The 9,253-nt window shown below is 42.0% G+C and overlaps 1 protein-coding gene across 6 annotated transcripts in view; it reads left to right on the forward strand.

Annotated features, from left to right (window-relative positions):
* STON2 (stonin 2) overlaps positions 1 to 9,253 on the forward strand; it is a 118,100-nt gene that overhangs the window by 81,733 nt on the left and 27,114 nt on the right. Inside the window, exon 9 of one of the 6 annotated variants that reach the window (XM_025196585.1) lies at positions 8,879 to 8,929. The exons of 4 other annotated variants lie outside the window; for them this stretch is intronic. In XM_025196585.1, coding sequence (XP_025052370.1) covers positions 8,879 to 8,929 — 51 coding nt within the window. Of the gene's footprint in view, positions 1 to 8,878; positions 8,986 to 9,253 lie in introns of those variants that run through there. One more of the 6 variants, XM_025196588.1, reaches the window with a different exon arrangement.

The following is a 9,253-nucleotide window of genomic DNA, read 5'->3' on the forward strand; positions in this document are numbered from 1 at the left end:
ACGGGTAAAGCCACATCTGGAGTACTGTGTCCAGTTTTGAGCCCCTCACTACAGAAAGGCTATGGACAAATTGGAGAGTCCAGTGGAAGGCAACAGAAATGGTGAGGGGGCTGGAGTACATGACTTGTGAGGAGAAACTGAGGGAACTGGGCTTATTTAGAGAAAACAGAGGAGATTGAATAGCAGCCTTTAACTCCCTGCAGGGTTGTTCCAAAGAGGATGGAGCTGGACTGTTCTCAGTGGTGGCAGATGACAGAACAAGGAGCAATGGTCTCAAGTTGCAGGAAGGGAAGTTTAAGTTAGATATTAGGAAAAACTTTCTTACAAGGAGGGTAGTGAAGGTCTGGAACAGGTTACCCAGAGAGGTGGTAGAATCTCCATCCTTGGAGGTTTTTAAGACCCAGGTAGACAAAGTCTTGGCTGAGATGATCTAGTTGGGGATTGTCCTGCTTTGAGCAGGGGGTTGGATTAGCTGACCTTCTGAGGTCCCTTCCAACCCTAACTTTCTATGATTCTAGCATATTATCTTTATCTGATGCCTCATAGTTGAGCAAAAAACCCCACCACCTCCAGAATGTACCAAGACAACTGTGCAATATTATCTCATGGGAGAAATGTGTTTCTGCCCTAACAGTGAAGAGTTTATATCTCTGTAACATGAGAATTTGTTGTTGCCCTACTTAATATATCTGCTGATGCTATTCCTGTTTGCAGAATGAATCCTAAGCTTTTTTAGAACTTTTTTATTTCCCTCAGCAATACCCTGCAACAATGAGTTCCACAACATTAGAATACCTTGTGATAAAAAAATCAGTAACTTTCACCTGTTAAATGAGTTTGCTGTTTTTTAATTTCTTGAATATCCCTTTTACTTTTTTATGGGTAAAAAGAAATGCACAGCTGACTTCCAGTTACATTTGTATTCTTTTACTCTTCTTTGCAAATCCAGCAGTCCCAGCCCTCTTAATATCTAGTCATCTGGTATCTCTCATTGGTCTAATCATTGATGTTTTCTTTCTGTAGACCTCAGTTCTTTCAAGTTCCCACATGGCCCTGGAGGAAAAGCTGTGCTTTGTTTACATTACAGTCACAGCTATTAGGCCCTGCTTGTTGTCTTTCACACTGTTCATATGCTCTCTTTCCTTTCAGCCAGCCAGCAAGCTGCTCTGAAATGTTATGCAGCCTGGGGGAGGCCTATGGAACATAGGAACTACTATTCATATTGGGCAAAAAGAAAAGGATTTATCATCACTACAGCTTCTCCCCTGTTTTAATTGCATCCATGTTTCCTATTCATCACTCCTTGTACTCTGAAGAGTTGATATACTATTTCTATCTCTGTGTACTCTGATTCTGTAAATCATAATACTTCCTCTTCCCTCAAGAACACTCAAATTCCTTTGAACTTGGAGGTGTATGTAGGGCACTTGGAAGAGGAGTTGCTACATGCAACACCCCATTCAGTCCTACTACTCTGCAATCTCACAGAGCTGTTCATCCTACCTTTATCAACTCCTTTTGGTTTGCCAGTTTCACTCCTTATCTCTTACACATGGCAAAAAGTTGCCACAATGCTCATAGTCTGAATTGCCAGACACTTGAGCTTCCTGTTTAATTCAGTTCTCTGTTCCTTATTCCCATATTTAAAAAGAAACTGAACTGTTGGGTGGAGCTGCTGAGTATATATTCTTGCCTCTTTGAAACAGTACAGAACATCCTATGCAGAAGGAGGGGAAGACCCAAAAGATTGTGGGGGATAAAGAATCAGGTTTGGGTGGAGAGAAGTAGGGAATAAATAATGAAAAAAGAAATCAGAACCGATAATACATAACATGGAACTAATACAAGGGAATCGGATATTCAGGCACTATGTGTTTAGCTGCCAGTAACTAGCTAGTGAGTGACATGCTCTCCAGTGTCTGATGGAAACATAACATTAATATTTTTATTGAGGGGACAGGAAGGAAGCAAAGATTTCCTCTTCATTTCACACCTCAGTCCCAAGGTGATTTCAAATCTTTATGTTGCACCACAGGTCACCACCTAATTCTTGGCCATATGGGGCTCTCATGGATGAGCCCCTCTTATATAACATTGAGGCTCATGCCTGTCTCCCCTTTGTAATACTCTTCAGTATAACCCATGGGAGAGAGGAAGCAATGGACTGCTGGGTCATTCCTGTGTGGTCTGTGAAGTGACCTCTAATAAGCCTGTGTACTGTGGTGGCTCCTCACACACAGGAAAAACACAATTTCAAATGACAGAAGAAAGATAACAGCGCAGTATTCGGTTCTGTTGATTTCCTGCAATTGTGAACAGTTGCACACCAGCTGGAATTTTTGATGGGGCCTGAACTGTTCATGTGCTGGAAGGAAGAAGAGTCCCTAGCCAGAGGCAGATGAGTGGGAGTGCAGAAGGGTAAATGGCCTGCTCAGTCTGAGTGATGTACTATAAGCAAGCAAGTTCCTGTCTCTGCTAATGGAGCCTCAGTCTTGTTTGCAAAGACCCCAGTAATTAGAGACAAGATGCCAAGCTGAGTTGTGTTATCATACCAGAGCACTAAAACTGTTCCTTGCAGCAGGGTCATCCGTTCTGGCACATTTTAAGGAGACACCCACAATTTTACTCTTTTATTTTATTTTTTTCCCTCCTTGGTCTCCCTCAAAAACACCTGCATCACCTGTATGTGAAGGTGAATGGAATCAGTTCCATCTTCCTGGAAAACGGGCCATGTTCGGAAACCAGTTTAATCTGTTTTGATGCCTAGAATGTCCAGGGAAGGACAATTTAAAGCAGCAGTGAGAGTAGGGGCATTTCAGGACACTCAGAAAATATGTTTTTAAATGTTGCATCCTACATGTTTGTGGGCACATTTGTAACACTTTTCCAGATCATATAGTTTCCATCTAAAAACTTTCTTTATTTCGAAAGGGACAAAAAACACTGCATGCAACAGGATTTGAAAGCATTCAGCATTTTGCTGCTTTGTCAGTTAAAAATAATACCTAAAGCCCTCAGTCTTTTTCCTAAACTACAACACTAACCAGTGCAGCTTTCTTAGATCGCGTGCTCTTCATGGGAATTGTCCCTTGCTTGGTGTTTGAACAGTGACTCATAAATCTGATGCAGGGAACGATAAGCATTACTATAACACAGGTAACAATTGAGGCTAAACTTATGCAACTGACAGTGGGAAAAATTTTTTTTTTCTCATTCTGAATTCAGGGCCTCACACTAAATCTTGCTTAACAAACTGCTGAAACATAAGTAGATCTTTTATATCCCTAAAAGGGGAAAAGACAGCTATTCAGAAAACAAAGTTACAACCCTTTGGGCGTAGCTAAAGTATGAGTATGGCCTTTGAAAAAAAAAATGGTGTAGGTAGATAAAATATAACCTAGTACCTGGTGTGTGTCTCAAGAATACATTCCAATACCTGTTAGCTTTAGGTAGCTATTTCCTAGAATATATGCTTTTCCATAGCTTTAACAGTTTCATAGTCCAGAGGTGCTTTAGTTGCTCTCATTCAGGGTTGAGCTTTGTGCCTGTGTGTTATATGCCTTTCTATGTTTCTATTCCTATCTGTGTGAACACCTAGTCTCCCCTGAGTACATCCTTAAAAAGCCTAACAAAATAATTCCCAAAGCTCAAAGCAAGCCCACTCCTAAGAGGCTTAGAAAAAACTCCCAGATCTCTTCCTGGACTATCAACCTGTTTTCTTCCACCCTACCTTCCCTCTAGCGGGTCGGTCTTATGTACATGCATGCATGCATGCGCGCGTGCGCATGCTCACTCCCTCTCTCTCTTCTCCCCCCCCCCATCCTTACTTTAACTCAGTCCCATGTCATCTCCTTTTAGTAAGATCAGGAGCAGATGAGTCCACAAACATCACCCCTAGCACAATAATATGAAATAATTTAGTCATTTGCTTATCTCTTCATTTTTAAAAGCTGCTTGCCAGCTCTTATTGGTGGACCAAAAAAAAAAAATTATGGCAAGGCAAATGCATTCAAATAAGGATAAGTATTTAATTAGTACTTAAACTCTCAGTTTCCATGGTTATTCATCCTGAGGAGGGCATACGGGGCAAGAAGTGATATTGGTCTAGTCTGCATGCTGTTTGCAGGCTACTACTTGCGTTCATGCTGGCTATATTAATTGTGGACAGACTGCTGCACAATGGCATCGCGTGTTGTGAAAGATGAAAGAAGCCCTGCGTTCCAACAATCTATAGTAAATTTTGCACCCACCAGAATGTGGTAGACAATTCAAGGAAGCCTTGGGACACTGAAATGCTACACAAATGCAGAGAGAATATCAGTCCTGTTATTCATTATCACTATCAGGTCTTGGGTAAGAGGTACTGCTACTGCTAACATGATTCATAGGAAGATGCTAGGGCAGGGTGGCACCTTAGAGAATAACTGGTTCAAAGAAGCATGGACTTTTGTAGCAACAACCTACTTCATTAAGTGGGTCATTCCTGTTATCTGATGTAGTAGGTTGTTGCCCACAGAAGCTGGGTCCAGACGAGTGCAGCCGTGCGGTATGTGGCGCCACATCGCACATTCAGCTGTTCTCCACACTGCGGGGGAGGGGAGGGGGGTCCTGACCCCTGGATATCTGGGGGTCAAAAAAACCTGCACAAAAAAAAGAGCAGAGCAGCGCATGCGCTGCTCAAAATTGGAGCCTGGCTGTCCAGAGCCATGCTCCGGCTACCATCCAGGCTTCAAGCAGCAGAATCACCTCTGCTGCAGCCAGGAGGCCCCCAGGACCCCGGGTAAGGCTGCTGGGGCCAGCATAGTGCCCCACTACTAGTTGTCCCTGGGGAACCAAGAGGACCTGGCCTAAGGTGCCTCCCTGCCCTACCTTCTGTTTGACATCGGAGTAAGATGGCCCACCATTTCTGTGTAAATGATTTTCAGTGTTTTACTGGGGAGAGTGTCAGTGTCCATTGGCCTAAACAGTTTAGCCAGTATCCTGGGCCCTGCTATTGTTATTTCCAGTAGGATAAAATGATTAGTCAGGTGTTTTTGTCACGATCCTGTTATATTGTAAAGAAAGCACACAAAGGCCTGTTTTCTGGAACAAACAGCTTTCTTGCTTACGGTTTCCAAGCCTGCCTTTCCAGCCAGTCTAGTGCCCCACAAGTTTCTAAATTGCCATTTGGGGCCATGCTCACAACTACTTCTCTGGCTTTCTGATTGCTTTCAAAAGACACCCAGCTACAATCAGTCAATCAAGGCCTTTGCCCTTTGGTTTACAATTGGTCTTCTCCAATGTGGGTTAGCATCTGCTCAGACTTGTATGTGGCTCTGACTTTCACTATCTCCAGCTGTCTTCATAAGGGAGCTCCATTGCTTCTTCCAGTTAGCTTGAATAAACATGATCTACAAAGCTTACTAGGTGTAACAGGGTCCGTGATCACCAATAGGTCAGATGCTCGGGAAGGCAGCCCTTGACACCTAGCATTATCACTTACAATAGAAAGGAAAACAGCAGAACAGAGAAAATAAGTGAGTTCCTTAAGGTCAGGCTATGGTAGCAGAGTTGGGATTAGCACCTGTGTTTCTGAGAGAGAGTCCTGTGACTGAGCCAGAGCCTTATTCTGCTTCTGTGATACTAGTGTCACAGAGCTATTATTTCTTTGCTGTGTTTGTTGAGATGGCTGTTGTTTGGTGCTTGTGAAATTTAGGACTAATAGCAGTCTACAGTCTGGGCTAATTCTAATTAAGTCATTGTCTCTCTTGCACACACTCTCATACACACCTCACCCCCCTTCCCCCAAGTACTAAACTAAATCTGAGTAGATCTAATGGTTGTGTAGTGTTGGAGTGACATTGTATATGTGAGAGGCAAGGATTGTTGTGGGTTATAGCTTTTATTGGACCAGCTGCATGGTTGGGATAGACTTAGACACTGCATTTGAAAGTTAGGTCTCCCAACCATGCTATTTGTCCAGCAAAAGAAATCACCCACAGCAATCTTTGTCTCAAAGACTTGTTTTTCTTCTTTTCTCATCTTCATTTCTGACCGGCCTCACTTAACCCTTGTGTCATGCATCATAAAGTGTCTGAAAGAATTCAGGACAAACTTAATTTCCTCTAGAATGATCACAGCTGAGGCTTTGTATGGCCCCTGTCACCTTAATATTGAGCATCTCACAAGCAATAATTATCTTACCCTCCCAATACCCTTGAGATCATTGGCCTTAAGGGTGAGGAACCAGGAGGAAGGACTGGCAGAGCTGGCTATACAAGCTTTGTGGGGGGGGGGTCTCCTTGTGCTTTAAAAGAGAAACGGTTTGGTGGAACAAGTTACAGGAGAACAAGTACATGCCAGCACAGGCATGAGTGAAGCCTTGGCAGCCCCCAACCCTCCAGATAGAAATCAAGCATTGTTGTTTGTAGATCCAAACTATGTTTATAGCTAATCCTATCACTTGAATTATTTACAAATTTAGCTAAAGTGTCAGTGTGCAAAGAGTTTAGACCAAATATTAGAAAAAAGGGTTTTTGTTTTTTAAAAAGTGCAAATTAGCAGACCCATATCTTGTCAATCATTTAGGGCTCTTTTGAAATTAAGGCATTTTATGCATAGGAGATTCTTGCACACCTGGGGAAAGGAGAGAACTTAACTTAAGCGTTTCCATTGTACATAAAAATATCTCAAATGCACATGCCACACTCCTCCTCCTTCCCCTGCCCCATACACAGAGTCAGATTTAGCAGACGGAATTTGAGCCTCTGACTACATACAAGATAAAACTTAATCTTGGAACTGTCCTGGGCACAGGAAGCAGGAAGTCAGTGTTGCTATATTTAAGTATTGTAGGGAGCCAAAAAAAAAAAGTGTTGGGCAATGCTGTTTTGAAGCTGCAGGTTTGAAAATAGAAATCTTTGTCGTCCTCCTACCCCCCCACTCATCTCTGGAGTCCAGGATGCTGCAAGGAGTATGTTTGTATATAAATATAAATCTCACCTTTGAGTGTCAATCATCAAATATTAAATGCTCCTTCTCTATGTCCCACACCCCCATCCTGCCTCCTTCCTCCAAACTGAAGTCCAGAGGGGTAATTCTTTCAAATGCTTCTCCTAAATGAGCAGCTTAGCTGCAGTAGTCAGGAAGAGAATTTATTTAGAATAGTGAATTTGGCACTGGTATCACACAATCAACAGTCCTGAAAAATGGGCTCTCTTTTCAACCACAGAACAGGTATGGTACAGATGAAAGGCAGCATCAGTGCAAACCCTCCTTCACTAGTGTGCCTCACACCAAACCATAATCTACTGACTCCACCAATTAGGTAGGTGGGACTGTTGCAGTGGATCTTTTCTTGTGGTGTTTTTGATTCAGGAACTGAATTGAGATTATCTATTCATTTTGCATTGGCCACCAAAAGCTGTTTAAACAACTTTCGGTTGCTGACAACATGGTTGGCGTTGGAAACCTAACAAATCTCATTATTTTGCCAGCAGTCCCTTGTGCGTTCCTTCTAAAGTGATGACATTATGAACTGCATCAGTGCCTTTGCAAAATGCACTCTGTCCCAAGCATGTTAGGGTATGTCTACAGAATCTAATACAGAAACAGGATATATTAGCCTAGGAAGTACCTGAGGTAGGTTTAGAGCTAGCTCAGGAATCTCTGCTTGGCACTGCATAGTGCTGTGTAGACGTACCCTAAGTGTTAGGTCGTTTAATGTGTGGTGGAATTTTTTGTAGTAGTTTGTTTTTTACTCCTTTAGGATTAGCAGCTGTTTTCCCCCTACTACCTGGAATCATAAGCTCCCCCAAAACTTCTTGAACAAGCCATAATGATTGCTGTAACATTCTCCCTTCCCCACCCAAACTCCAAAACTTTTATGGCCTACATTTTCTCGGCTCAGCAACAGCATATGCTATTAACATGCTGTCTGACACAGAAGCCAGAAGGGAGCAGTAAATCTCATATATCTATATAGATATCTAGATATAGATATCTATATAGATATCTAGATATAGGTATACTGTTGATAAGAATCAGAAGAGAGGCAGACATTAAAGTGTATATTGATATGAACAAGGTCCAAAGTCCGTCTAAAGATGCAGACTGTCTCCTTCAGGTTGCATCTTGATAAACCTTATCCTCTTTGTAACATCTGTTCAAAGTGTGTGTTACAACGTATTTCATTCGTGGCTCCTCTCTCTTTTCTCTTTGTGGGGTGGCTGAGGTCACAAGGACCCCTTATCCCCTGGTTTATGTAGCATTCTCTTGTTGCTTCCTTCCATGTTGGTAAAAGGGTCAGCTTTTACACATATCAGCTCCTTCTCTTCACTTATTCTTCACACAGATGCCTGGTTTTCTATGGTTTTCTATAGTTTAGCAACATCGGGACCTCTGTTTCACACCACCTATGCTTCACTGATAATAATAATAGCTGAAGATAGAGCACAGATAGGACATGGGTCTTTTAACCTCTGAACTCTGCAGGCTTGTTTAGAACAGGGTAGTAAATGGCATGGTAATAAAAATGCCTAAACAATGTGTATGATATTGTTTCTCTCTAGTTTCTATGCTAAAAGTGAAGCTACTTTGTAATAATTTGATTGTTGTGTAGGCTTGGTTATAGAAATGTATACTGTATGAATATATGAAATTAGTTGCATAAGGATATGTACAGTAAAACAAGTAGGTTGGAAATAGAATGGTTTGAGATAAACCTCTTCTCCTTACATACTTTGGGGTTGTTAGGGACAATGCCAGGACTAGAGAAGACCTGGGAACCAAAGCTTCAAAGTGACCAAATTGTTTAAAAAAGAGACTCTAGCAAGGAGATAGTGTGCCTACTGACTAGAGTAACTAACCTCTGTTATCCACCATCTCTTGACCTATACAGAGAGGAGACGGGAGAAGCATTCATGCAAGGCTTCCTTCTTCCAAAAACCAGGTACTGGTTGGGATTTCTGAATGTTTTACTGTCATCAAGTGTTGGTAAGCCTCTAGGTAAGATAGATATGCATTAGATTGCCTTAAAATGCTTTCTCTCTCAGTGCTTTGGTCCTGCTTTTGAAATGAAACAACTTTCAAAAAGATTTCAGGAAGGCTTTCTGATCACAGACTTTTAGAGGAAAGAATAACACTTGCCAAACCCAATTGGACTTAATAGGTAAGCACAGTTAATACACAGGGTACTATAGCCCAAGGCCAGATAAGAGAATTACAGAATGACATCCTAACATAGGTAAGAGCTTAAGGCTTGTCACCTGCAGGA

This window comes from Alligator sinensis, unplaced genomic scaffold, assembly GCF_000455745.1.
Source record: "Alligator sinensis unplaced genomic scaffold, ASM45574v1 scaffold289_1, whole genome shotgun sequence".
Lineage (NCBI taxonomy): Eukaryota > Metazoa > Chordata > Crocodylia > Alligatoridae > Alligator > Alligator sinensis.